The 14,503-nt window shown below is 40.6% G+C and overlaps 1 protein-coding gene across 5 annotated transcripts in view; it reads left to right on the forward strand.

Annotated features, from left to right (window-relative positions):
• Positions 1-14,503, forward strand: part of epb41l4b (erythrocyte membrane protein band 4.1 like 4B) — a 97,500-nt gene that overhangs the window by 25,126 nt on the left and 57,871 nt on the right. For all 5 annotated transcript variants that reach the window (XM_061915660.1, XM_061915662.1, XM_061915661.1 and 2 more), the window contains exons 5-6: positions 662-706; positions 9,391-9,443. In XM_061915660.1, the coding sequence (XP_061771644.1) occupies positions 662-706; positions 9,391-9,443 (98 nt within the window). The remainder of the gene's footprint in view (positions 1-661; positions 707-9,390; positions 9,444-14,503) is intronic.

Raw genomic sequence — 14,503 nt, forward strand, 5'->3', positions numbered from 1 at the left:
TTGGGGATTGTAATAGAGATCCATCTGGATTCATGAACTTCATTCTAAACATTTCTTCACAAAAAAATAAATGTTTAACATCAATATTTATGGAACATGTCCACAAAAAATCTAGCTGTCAACACTGAATATTGCATTGTTGCATTTCTTTTAACAGTTTATGAACTTACATTTTTTTGTTGAAGTATTATTCAATAAATATATTTATAAAGGATTTTTGAATTGTTGCTATTTTTAGAATATTTTTCAAAAATCTCACGTACCCCTTGGCATACCTTCAAGTACCCTCAGGGGTACACGTACCCCCATTTGAGAACCACTGATTTATGCCACCAAAGAACAACCACCAGATCTATTGGGAAGGTTAATAGGAATTCTACAATTTTCAGCACCACTTATTAAAATATTTTTATTTTTAATCATTTCTCAATTTGTCAGGGACCATGCAAAAGAAATAGTGAAATAACACCACAGGATTTCTGGCTAAGCTTATTTGCACTACCTGTCCCTGGTTATTTTTTTTGTCAAATGATCTATTCTAATTAATAGTCTTGTTTAAAAAAATGTATGGAATGTATATATTTGGGTCAGTATAAATGATGTTGTGTGTGTAAAGTAGATTCAACTTGTGTTACATGTCATCTTCTACTTGTCACCGCAGGTATCTGTTTGTGCTGCAGCTTCGACAAGACATTCTGTCTGGCAAGTAAGTCTTGAATGGGTGCATAAAAAACACATTTTCATGTAAACCTAGTTGTATAATTTTGACAAATACAAGGTCAAATGTGTATTCATGATATTTGATGTGTGTTTATATTTTATCCCTAGACAATAAATGAATGAATCTGTAGGGAAATGCTATTCATGTTCCATCTGCACAGGTCAGAGGTCAAATAGGTGCAATGTACTGTACATAGTACAGTATGTCATAAAAAAAATCCCATCCCATTTGTACCATGCATAATACCTGCTCAGCTTTTCCATTGACAAAAACACAGGTATTATGTTTAGTAGGGGTGTGCCGATTGATCAGCCACCGATTCGCTTAAGTATGTGATTGGCAATTGTCGATTAATGTTTTTTAATCACATAAATCACAATCCCGTCTTGACTACTTATTTTAGGTGCCCCGTGTATGTCTCCATAACAGTGTGGAGCCGCTCCCCTAAATTAATAGCAATGACCTCCCTTACGGCAAATAAAGCGCATTTTCTAGTTCCATAATTAAATTATCACCCGAGGATGAGGCTAAACACGATACGCACCAAGAGCAAGCCAGGAGCAGGTATGCTAATACCTAAGCTAAACACTAATTTAGCTTGAAACAACAGAAGAAATAAGTGCTTAGTAAGTAAGTTTAGAAGTATAGATGGAAGCACATTACAGAAGAAAGTAATTAGATATTAACAGGAAATTAACAAACAGATTAGTAGGAATTAGAGAGCAGACAATATAACAACAACTGTTGGTGTGTCAGCATTGTCACAGTTGGTACACGACACGGGAGCTCCAGGCCACCTGCTGATCAACTGTCAGTCACCCTCTCACTCACATGAGTCCACTGTCTTTCGGTCACCGCCTGGCGGTTGGCTTACTGTTGGTTGTGAAAGTACTGGAATTGATATGCAGCGCAGCCTGCTTTTTAAATGTTAATATCGCTGGCGATCACCCTCCATCAATTGTAGAAGCCAAAATCGGGATCATGATTAAAATTCGATGATTGGCTCCAGCACCGCCCTGCAACACAGAGACGGACAAGGGGTAAAAAATGGATGGACGGATAATTGGGCATCCCTAATTCTGTCAACAGTTAGCACTTGAAGTAGCTGTAATGTCGTGAATAAATGCTTTTCAAGACAACAATTGGATCCCTTCTGTTATTGTTAAATTGACACGACACTCCAGACCAGACCTGGTCAAATTAAGGCCCGTGGGCCGCATGCGGCCCGTTAAGTTTTGCAATCTGGCCCGCCGGACATTCCCAAGTAATTTTTTTAGATCTTTAAGATCGAAACTCTAGCTGCCATTATGATGTGCAGTGATGTTTTCAAATGACTGTAAACCTTGAGCTACACAAAGCATTTCAATGGTTGGAATCTGTGCTTTTGCATGATATACTGGTTACTATGGTAATCTAAATCACAGCAGCTCAGACGAGGCACAATCAGGGACAGACACTGAAGGACAGTTACAAAGTTCTGAAGCTTTGTGATATACCAGATCGTAGGTGGGTTTTTTGTTTTATCGTTCAATAGTTAATATTGTAAATCCCACATTTTATTTTTATGTATATTCTGGGTGTCTCATTCAGTAAAAAAAATTAAAATAAATTCCATTCCGTTTTTTAAGGCGGTCTTACATAACGTTTTTAGTTTTCAATCGGAAATTATTGTCAGGTTTTGTATTAGTGTTCCTAAAAATAGATATACCGGCCCCAGACACATTTTTTTCTTTAGAGTTGGGGCCCCCCCGAGTCAAAATAACTGCCCAGGCCTCCTCCAGACCATCTATCCACTCTCCCCAGCCACTTCGTCCAGCTCTTCCTGGGGGATCCCGAGGCGTTCCCAGGCCAGCCAGGAAACATAGTCTTACCAACGTGTGCTGGGTCTTCCCTGTGACCTCCTACCGGTTGGACGTGCCCTAAACACGTTCCTAGGGAGGCGTTCGGGTGGCATCCTGACCAGATGCCCGGACCATCTCATCTGGCTCTTCTTAATGTGGAGGAGCAGCGGCTTTACTTTGAGCTCCTTTTTCCCCACAAAGTATCAATACAGCGTCCGCATTACTGAAGACGCCACACCGATCCGCCTGTCGATCTCAAGATCTACTCTTCCCTCACTCATGAACAAAACTCCTCGGTACTTAAACTCCTCCACTTGGGGCAGGGTCTCCTCCCCAACCCGGAGATGGCACGCCACCCTTTTCCGGGCAAGAACCATAAACTCGGACTTGGAGGTGCTGATTCTCATCCCGGTCGCTTCACACTCGGCTGCAAACCGATCCAGTGAGAGCTGAAGATCCTGGTCAGAGGAAGCCATCAGGACCACATCATCTGCAAAAAGCAGAGACCTAATCCTGCAGCCACCAAACCAAATCCCCTCAACAGAACCCCAAACCGTACTTGAGTTTTTGTTAGTCTTGTTTTAAAGCAGCAAATTCAACGGCATTTAACACTACGTCTGTACATGTTGAATGGGGCGAGAGGGAGACAGCAGCAAGACAATCGCTTCATTTCGAGACAATTAAATTTAGTCCCCCCTTGACCACCAAAGTATAGCTGACCTCAAAGAGATCCACAGTAAGGATAATTCTAACCCGAATTTTTGAAGATGTGTTTTCATGCGCTACAATCGGAATGACTTTCGGCATAAATCCCCCGCCTCGATCCGAATGGAATTTTGATCTGAACAGGTCAGAATATTCAGACTGGCGTGTTCACATTAAGTATTTTTATACCGGTTAGATTTTTAATCCGATCAAATGTGTCGATGCGCACATAGCTTATGTAATGTGGTAACAAGCACATTTATAATAACATTTAAATTGACATATTTTGCTCATTTTAAACATACACAGCGCATTAATTTAAAAAACTCATCACGGCTTTCACTTTTCTTTTTTTTTTAACATCACTGATTACTGTTCACTGCAGACTTTAAGAGAGCCAGCAAACATAATAAAGTATCACTTACTGTACAATATCTGCTGTAATTTGGATGTTGACTGCTAGGATGTTCTTATAGTCCCATTTCGATGAAGAAAGACTCATAATTCTTGCGAGGAAAAGGGGGGTTTTCGTGTATTTTTTGCCATTTCCGGGTATAAATTGGCTATAAAAGTGTACCAACTTGTCGGAATACGTCTTCGTCCTTCTATCCTGGTGAAAGACATGATTTATAATCTACAATAAAGTTTGACGAGCAAGGAAATGAGAAAGCAGCTGATCAGTTGATCATGTCAACATTGGCACACAAGCTCGTGATCGCGGCATCACTATAAATAGTTTGTCTGTGTTAGCGCTTATAAGAAAAATATCACTAACACTTGGTTGATATTCAAGTCACGCAATCTAAATAGAGTAGTGTTGGCACTTTTTGGAGGTTTTCTTTATTGGGTTTTATGGGCGGAATAGACAAACTCACATTGGTTCTGCTGTTAACAGACTTATTCATGTTTATTTACGAGTTAGAATGCATAAAAAAAATCAAAAATCAAACATGTCTTTCATAATGATTTTGAACGGTTGGCGAATTTCCCCAAAAAGTACAGTTCCCCTTTAATGTGTACTAATCACTTTGTTTTACTCAAACATTTGTATGTAATAAAAGAGAAGGACTTAGTTTGAATGTTGTTTTGATATTGTTAAAGTACCAATAAATCATAAATACATCGATTATGGTATTTGTATCGGCCGATCTCACTCTTGGATAATTGGCAGCATAAAACCTTTATATGAACATCCCTCATTTTTAGTAGTGTCTTGTCAATACCATGTGGGTGTCACTGAGGATTACTCATTGACCGACCAGGTTTATTATTGCAGCAACATTATAACTTAAACAACCATGCTAATGTTTGCTTACTAGGGATGTGATCATATCAAAATCTCACGGTATGGTATTATCACAGTATAAAAGCCATGGTGGGACATTATTGTGGTATATGTCCACAAAAAAAAGACATAAAAATGCCATAATGTATAAAATGAAGTGGCAGGAATGTTTACTTACTGTAACACACTTACTGTAATTCAACAAAAATATAGGGCTAAAATATTCTAATCATACTTATTAATACAAATAAGTATTTTTACATGTGGGAACAACCACTGTCTAACTTTTCCTTTCAGAGAAGCAGTGTCCTTTACAGTGGACATTTTCTCTATCACTTTTGAAAATGCAGATTCTAAGAAAAGTTAAGCCACATTTTAACTTTTGATAATGTAAATACCTCACAAATTTATGTTTATCTTGGCTGACTATGTTTTTTTCTGGGTGATGGTAGCTTATCAAGTAATTTCCGTGTGCAGCAGTTGCTTTCCCTCAGCACCATGCGAGGAAAAGAATGGTGATTTGGCTTGGAACACACGAGACGAACGTGACACTTTTTTACCTTCGCAACAGAGGAATTGTTTTCGCCAGGGTTTGTTTGTCCGTTTGTTAGCAACATAACTTATAAATATATTAACGGATTTTTGAAAAATAAAATTCTTCTGTCTACTACGAAGTGGAACAACTTCTTGCTTTCACTTTTGCTCCACGGCCCACATTGCACACCCTTGCTGCTCAGAGGACTCTGGGATATGTCGTTTATTTTCAGACTCGCAAAATGGTAAATAGCCAGCAAAAAACTACACACCAAGTTTTTGTTTGACACTGTCACACATCACAGCTTTATTGAGATTTTGAAACTGTAATATCACCGTATCTACAAAAATATTACATCCCAATAGCTTACCCTATTACCTTAGATTTAACCACTGAAGTATTTCATTCCACAGTCTCCACTTGGCTGCGGCTGCTCTTAGTACCCTTGATTAGTAAAGCAAATAGAACTAGATGTTTCAATCCCTTTGGTAAGTAGGAACAGTCTTGACGGTAGCGGTCGGTGTGGAATGGTGAAAGGGAGGGTAAGTATGTCATTGGGGTCTTCGGGTGGGCACCCTGCTTCATCGACGTTTCGTTGATTTGAAGCCCACGACGTCTCCAGAGGGCTCAACGGTGTACCTAGTGTCCCAGGTACACCCCCCTCCATGCCATACCCTCCATATCCTGTCGGACTCTGCATGGCAGGGTCGTCTTTTCCCTGAGTCAGGCCTAAGGCTGACCGCATACCATTGTCTCTTATTTTACTTCCCAGTTGGGGTCCTTGCGCTTGATCCAGAGCCAGTTGCTGGCTTTTTCGGCAGCACTTGACATGGACTTGATAGCCTGTTGGAGGGAGCGTCCCTTCACCCCCATTTTTTTCAACAGACTGATGATAGATGTGGCAATAAATCCCCTGCATTCCACCTCTACTGGGAAAATATTGGTCTTCCAGCCGTTCTGGGAGGCTTCAGCTGCCAGTTCAGAATATTTTTTTTTTTCCTCTCGTAAGCCTCTTCAACCCCTTCTTCCCATGGTACTGTCAGCTCCACAACATAAGCCAGCTTTGCTGTTGGAGACCACAGGACCATGTCTGGCCGGACTGTTGTAGCCATTATTTCTGGGGGAAACACAAGCTTTTCATCAAGGTCTACTTCCAATTTCCAATCTCGAGCCGATTTCAGGATGCTTGCATTATTTGGTGTCGTTTGACACTCTTGATGTTGGCCAGCTGGTACAAAATGTGTGAAATGGACCTTTCCTGCTGGTGTTTGTGGGAGATTGTTTATGGTGGTTCGCCTCTGTTCCAGTGTTAATGCAGGCTCTCTGAGTACTTGGTTATGCCGCCAAGTATAGCGTCCTTGGGTGAGACTTATAGTACACCCTGATAGAATATGTCTTAGAGATGGAGGTACTTGACACAAGGAACAGGCGGGATCTTCTCCCTACCAGGTTTTCAGATTTAGGGGGGATGGTAGCAGGTTGTACGTGGCTCTGATGAAAAAATTCAGCCGTGCTCCCTCCATCTGCCAAATGTCATACCAGTTGAGCTTTTTCTTCTCCAGGCTTTCCCAGTCGGTCCATCTCCCCTGCTTGGCCATTGAGACGGCTTTAGCATGTCACTCTCCCTCCTCCTGTTTCCTGACTTCCTCTACTACTAGCCGTCTCTTCTGCTCTGATGTTGCTCTGTGCCATAGGGGAGCTTTTGGGATGAGTCCGAGTCCTGCTCTCCCATGCTGTACTTACCCAATCACATCTCTAAATTGAAGAGCAGACTTTGCACTTTGAACAGCTTCTGATGGAATCCACTTCCCTCCCGCTGTTACTCGGGGGGCCGCTGTTCTATTGCATCTTTAGTTTCGGTTAGCATCATGACCAGCCTTGCTTTGGTGCATTTGAATTCTTCCACCTGTCCTGAGATTGGTAATTCCAATTTGCCATGCCCACATAGTCCGATGGTACTGAAGCATCTTGGAATTCCAAGCCACTGTTTCAGCTGCGTGCTTATCACACGTTCCAATTTTTCAACCTTGGTGATGGGGATTTCGTACACAGTTAACTGCCACAAGAGTCTTGGGATTAGGTCAAATTGAAAACACCACAACTTGAGTTTTCCTGGCAACAAGGTTTTATTGAAGCGATCCATGGTATCCTTTTTTAGTTGCTCAAACTGCTCTAGGTCTCTGAGCCTTGCGTCGTACCACCTTCCCTAGCTCTTTACTGGCATTTTTGAAACAGTTGGTACTGGTGTTCTGCTCACATGAAATCTCTGGTGTGTAACTTGGCCTTTCACTATGGAGATACTTCTGCACTTGTTGGGCTTTAACTTCATCCGTGCCCATGTTATATTTGAATGAAGTTTCTCCAGCAGTCTCTTGGTGCAGGGGACAGTTGTTGTGAGTGTTGTTATATCGTCCATATATGCACAAATTGGTGGTAATCTCTGACCACATTGTAGTCGTTCTCCTCCAACCACCCATTTCGAGGCTCTAATAATGATCTCCATTGCCATCGTAAAGGCCAAAGGGGAGATGGTGCACCCAGCCATGATGCCTACTTCCAGAGATTGGCAGGTTGTGGTGAATCCTGATGTTGTGAGGCAAAACTGCAAATCCTAGAAATAGTGTTTTACGAGATTTGTGATTGTAGTTGGCACTCGGAAGAATTCAAAGGCAGTCCACAGCAATGAATGAGGGACTGATCCATAGGCGTTGGCCAGATCAAGGAACAAGACATGAAGATCTTTTCCTTCTTTTTTCGCAGTCTGGATTTGACGCCATATGATGCTGTTATGTTCGAGGCATCCAGAGAAGCCTTCTATGCCAGCCTTTTGGAACAATGTATCAATGAAGTGGTTTTGCTTCAGATACTTTGTTAGTCGCTGTGCCAATACGCTGAAGAAAATCTTACCTTCGATGTTCAGACGGTTTATCTGGCGAAACTGTTCAATGGTGGTTGAGTTCTTTTCTTTTGGGATAAGCACTTCTCCCGCTCTTCGCCAGGCTTCCGAGATGATCTGCTTGTCCCACACCACCCTCATGTTTTTCCACAGGAATTTCAGAACCTCTGGAGCGTTCTTGTAGACACTATACGATTAAAATGATTATAGACTATGAGAAGTGACAACAGAAGACTCTTTTGTGGTTGTTAGCAGTTTCTGCTGTCTTGTGCAACTGTTGCGTTCACTGGAGCATAGGTCTGTTGTAACAAGGGTCAAAGGTCAGATGGGACAGCACTCTGCTTGGCCTAATCTATTGTCTTTTATCCAAATAAAGAAATGACTAATAAAGGAGATATTTGGGTTTACAGACTAGTTATGTTCCTATGACTTGTTGTAAATCAAAAGGATGAAGGACATAAACAGTGTTAAAAATATTAGCTACAAGAATTAAATTAAAGTCTAATGATAATATTTGCAAGTCTTTACTGTGTATTTCACAGGAACTAATCCTGTTCAAGGATATAATATTTGTCCTTAATGATGGTCACAGCATTCGAGCGGCTGAGACAGAGCCATGGAGCCAATGTTCATTGGCGGGTTTTTTTCTACTTTCTGAACATTTTTGTGATCTCTAATTTTCCTTTCATGTTGGTGTTTTTCCTTTTCTCCTAATCTCTTAATTCCGCCTCATGGTAGGGAAACATATAAAGTGTGAGAGGTTGGCAAGGGAGCTCAGGGGCGATGTTGTCCTTCACCAGTATAGTTTTACGCCACAAGGTATTCCCCCATCGCTTGCACGGAACTCATTTTTGTTTTTTACACTTCTGTATGGAAATGTTTAAGTTGTTTATGGGACATAAGGCTGTGAAAGGTGAGGTGAAAGGTCACATTTTCCCACCTATCAAAGGAATGATAACCAACCCCAGCTTGTAGCTGGGGATCAAAGGTTTTGCAGCCTGTGATGCACACCTGTATGAGTGTACACAAGGGTGGACAGCAGACACACGCATTCATTTCACCTAAACACACACAAGCAAGCTGTCTATTGCCCTTCTCTATGTTCCGGCTCTATCTGGGCCACAGATCCCCTGAGTGTGGCTCTATTAAAACACTCAAGATCAGGAGCTGAAGAGAGGAAGAGGTTTGCTCCTCTCTTCACGCACACACACACACACACACACACACACACACACACACACACACACACACACACACACACACACACACACACACACACACACACGCACACAGAATGTTGGGTAGATGATTGTATTTGACTTGGCCTGTGTGTTTGTATGCAGTAGTCCCATTGATAGCAGAGATCATCTCAACAGCTCATCTTGCCCTTTTTTCCTCTGTTCCCAGACTAAAATGTCCGTATGATGTCTCAGTTGAGCTGGCTGCATACTGTTTGCAAAGTAAGTGGATTTTTTTGTTTGACCTATAACAGCACTTCTTTAAATGCAAACTGCACATTTTGGGGAATTTTTCCAATTTATATTAACGTGATATTTTAGTATGTTGCTCATTTTAAGCAAACGGTGGCAATATAATTTCATAGACATATCACAACGTTCACACAATAACTCACATCTGACTTTGTGAGAGACAACACACATAGTAAAACACACACCCATCCATCCATCCATTTTCTACCGCTTGTTCCCTTTTGGGGTCGCGGGGGGCGCTGGCGCCTATCTCAGCTACAATCGGGCGGAAGGCGGGGTACACCCTGGACAAGTCGCCACCTCATCGCAGGGCCAACACAGATAGACAGACAACATTCACACTCACATTCACACACTAGGGCCAATTTAGTGTTGCCAATCAACCTATCCCCAGGTGCATGTCTTTCGAAGTGGGAGGAAGCCGGAGTACCCGGAGGGAACCCACGCATTCACGGGGAGTACATGCAAACTCCACACAGAAAGATCCCGAGCCTGGATTTGAACCCAGGACTGCAGGACCTTCGTATTGTGAGGCAGACGCACTAACCCCTCTTCCACCGTGAAGCCCAACATTCACACTCACATTCACACACTAGGGACCATTTTTTTAGTGTTGCCAATCAACCTATCCCCAGGTGCATGTCTTTGGAGGTGGGAGGAAGCCGGAGTACCCGGAGGGAACCCACGCATTCACAGCGAGGACATGCAAACTAGTAAAACACACACTTACTGTATAATGTCTGCTCTCACTGGGATGACGATCCTATTTAGATGAATAATTAATCATAATTCTTGAAAAGGGTTTAAAATAAGATGGGTGCCATCCATCCATTCATCCATTTTCTACCGCTTATTCCCTTTTGGGGTCGCGGGGGTGCAAAGGTGTTTATTTTCTTGTCTTTCTCGCTGGCTGTCATTGTTGATCAACTTCCCGGATTATATCCACCTCATTCTACTATCCAGGTGAGAGAGAGGCAAGATTTATAATCTTGAATTAACTTTCACCAACTCAGAGGCGATGCGCAAGCTCACCTGCTCACAATGTCATTAAAGCAGCATTAGTGGGTTCTGATGTTGTTGTGGCTTTTCCAGCACTTTGAGACATTTGGGATTTAGGGCTATATGAGTAAACTTTGATTCATTCATTGATTGATTAGCCACAGTCGTTACCTCTGTGATCAAACCGCTGCTAAAAGTAGGTCCTTAATGTTAGCGCTTAAATGAACAATATTACTAATATTTGATTGATTTTCAGGTCACGTGATGTAAATAGAGTATTGTTGGCGATTTTCTGATGTTTTTTTGTAGGTTTTACGGGATAGACGCAATGACGTCATGACTCCCATTAGCTCAGTGTTTAGCTTACCTTGCTAGCGTTTATTTATGATTTAGAATGTATTTAAAGAAATAAAAACACGTGTTCTTGTCTTCCAAAAGGATTGTGCTGATAGGCCATATTGCAAAAAAGTGCAGTTCCCCTTTAAAACAACGTGTGGAAATGAAAGGAAAGTATCAAAGCTTTCCCACATGTCAAATCATCATACAATAGTTGAATAACATTCTCTAGACAAGTAAATACTCACTGCCTACACACTCAAAGATCCAATACTTTACCTTTATTAGGAAGGCCTAGAATATTAAGTCTTGTGAAAGGTTCACAATGCTTAATTTGCCTGGTAAGTAAAGAACTATAAAACATCCCTCAGCTTGTTACACTGCACTTATATGTAAGTACAACGAGAGGTGAGAATCTTTGGGCACCTCATAATTCCATTACGATTACAATTCAGGGGCTACAATGTGATTATGTATCAATTATTTTTGCATCATTAAATAACATATTTTATATTGTTAATATGTTGTCAACTGTTGTTATATATTAATGTATTATATTGAATTATAAATCATATGTGTAAAAGGCCCCGCCTTTGACTAATGGCTACTGCGACATTTACGGTTTTTGGATGTTAGTATATACAGCATTGATAGATATACATACAGTGCATCCAGAAAGTTTTCACAGTGCTTCCCTTTTTACGCATTTTATGTTACAGCCTTTTTCCAAAAATGAATGATTTTTATTCTCAACATTGTACAAACAATACCTCATAAAGATATTGCGAAAAGAATAAAATACAAAAAAATCACATCTACATAAGTATTCATAGCATTTGCTCAATACTTTTTTGATGTTTGTAGCAATTACAGTGTTAAATCTTTTTGAATATAATGCCACAAGCTTGACACACCTATCATTCCTCTTTGCAGAACCTCTCAAGATCCATCAGGTTTTATGAAAAGTGTTGTTTTTTTAATCCAGGATGTCTATGTATATTGCTGCATTCATCTTTCCGCCCATTCTGACTAGTCTCACAGTTCCTGCTGCTGAAAAAAAATCCCTACACAGGGCTGTACGCTTAGCTTTTTCACTAGTAGCACCGGTGCTACTAGTGGAAAAAAAAATAGCATCACAGAAAAGTTTTTGTTGTACAGAAAAACATGTGTAGCAATATGAAATGTCTTAAATATCACAATTTCATTATTGACCTTAAAATAACATACACAGAGTGTAGGGCTGCCTGAAATGATCAAAACTCTATTCATCCATCCATTTTCTACCACTTGTCCATTTCGGAGTCGTGGGGGGTGCTGGAGCCCAATTCAGCTGCATTCAGGCGGTAGGCGGGGTCCACCCAGGATCTCATCGCAGGGGCAACACAGATAGACAGACAAACATTCACAATCACATTCACACACTAGGACCAAATTTAGTGTTCCCAATCAATCAACCTATCTCCAGGTCTTTGGAGGTGGTAGGAAGCCGGAGTACCCAGAGGGAATCCACACAGTCACCGGGAGAACACGCAAACTCCACACAGAAAAACCCCGAGCCTGGAGATCAAATCCAGGATGCTCGTATTGTGCTGCCGGGATCAAAACTGGTATCCTGATATAGTTTGGACCATAAATTAACCCTCAAATGGTAATTATCCTTGACGTTACTAAATATCTCCACCATGCCTTGATTTTAAATTTTAGAGACTGATGAAGATCCCAAATACACAAAAACAATTACCAACAAGTATGAAAGTAGGTTTTGCATAATAGGGCCCCAATTTAAGAGGTGCTTTGAGATATGGAAAAAGAAAAAGCCTTGAAAATAATATAAGAAAAGTCAAATATAATCTCTAATCTTCTTTAAAAAAAAACCTTTAGCTATGTTCAATTTTTCCAGCTAGCAAAAACATTAAATAATAAAATGTGAAATAAAGTTCCTTGTTTTAAGAGGACATGTTTAAACGTCAGCAGCAAGATGAACACAATTTACCTTTAACAATGGAGTTTTTATTGGTAAACTAAATTAAACTAACTAAATTATTATAGTACATATGCACAAATATTTTAGCCAGGAACACCAACCTGCCCATTGCTTCATGATGCTGTGTGACAGGCTGAAAATTACTTTTAAAAAAGTTGTTCATTATAGTTATAATTAATTACTAAGGAAAGTATTTAATGTGTTCAAATATCTGCCATAATGCAGCAGATAAGTTTAATATAAAGTATATATATGAGAGCAGGGTGTGCGTCTGTGTGTGTGCCTTTTAAAAGATGGTGCCAGTTACCTACTGATGCTCAGTCTGAGTCTCACAGGCATTTTAGCTTGAGATGTTTTGTTAGCTTATAGGTCCAGCAACGGCAGTTTGTTAGCTCTGATGGCAGCTCTTTTGAATCTTTCACTGGTTTGTGTTACCTCTGCTTAATAAATAGATTGAATGTGCTTCCATGGCTGTATGCTTTGTCAACAAACGGGGTATTGTTTGGATGGCAAGTTTGTCACTTCAACAAGTGATCCAGCCGACCCTTGTAGTGACTAGCGTGCAGTGCATTTTGTGTCAAATTTGAAGATGGTGAAAAAAATGTCTTTTACTGACCAGTTCCTTCATCTAAGATCTTGTTTTTTTCTGTTGGAAGAATGAGTGTGTGAGCTAGGAGGATTGGTGCTGCAGCCCCGCTTCCCTCTATGCATGGCATCGGAGGGAGCGACAGAGTGTTCAGAAACACTTCGGCATCTATCATTTGTCCATTTGGTTATGGTTATGGTTATAGTTTAAGTTTATTCCAAACATGCTATACAAATGGGCAAAAATTTTACTATGATTACTTTTGATTGTTTTTTTTTTTAAATGCAATGAAAGAGTTGAAATCGAATTCCGGTTTGGGCAAGACGCAGTAGACACGTGTCGAGTCTCTCGCCCTCAATTGTTTACATTTCCATTCTTTAATATTTCATAAGATACGCCAGTAAGCCAGCAAGCGGGTGATTATGGAGCTCTGAAGTTGCAACCAACAAGAAATGCCAATTACTTGACAAAACGGAGCGCCAGAGACACAGGTGCCGGGCCTAACTCCTCCGACAGAGCTGACGGCGAGTTTAGCATGTCGAGACAAAGATTGATCGTGTGCACACTAAAGTTTCTGAACATTCTAGAATGTTCTTCTCTTTCCACAGAGGAATGCTGTAGCTCTGATAGTGACCATCGGGTTCTTAGTCACCTCCCTGACTAGACTAAGGTGAATGCAGCAATGTACAGACATCCTAGATGAAAAACAACGCTTCCCATCGAACCTAATGGAGCTTGAAAGGTTCTGCAAAGAGGAAAGGGCGAAACTGCCCACTTGTGGCATCATATTTAAAAAGACTTAAGGCTGTAATTTCCACCAAGGGTGCATCAACAAAGTATTAAGCGAAGCCTGTGAATACTTTTTTACAAGTGATTTTTTTTTTTTTTTTTTTTTTTCAAATTTTCACATTGTCATTATGGGATATTGTGTTTAGAATTTTAAGGACGTAAATGGATTCATTCTATATTGGAATAAAGCTGTAACATAACAAAATGTAGAAAAAGTGAAGCGCTGTGAATACTTTTCGGATGCACTTTTCATGGAAGACTAGATTTGTATAGTATGGTATCTGCTGAGTAAAAATGAAAATAAAAATCCCAACTTGGTGACCAGGTATCTTTGAG

Source organism: Nerophis ophidion, linkage group LG11 (genome assembly GCF_033978795.1).
Source record: "Nerophis ophidion isolate RoL-2023_Sa linkage group LG11, RoL_Noph_v1.0, whole genome shotgun sequence".
NCBI classification, from domain to species: Eukaryota; Metazoa; Chordata; class Actinopteri; order Syngnathiformes; family Syngnathidae; genus Nerophis; species Nerophis ophidion.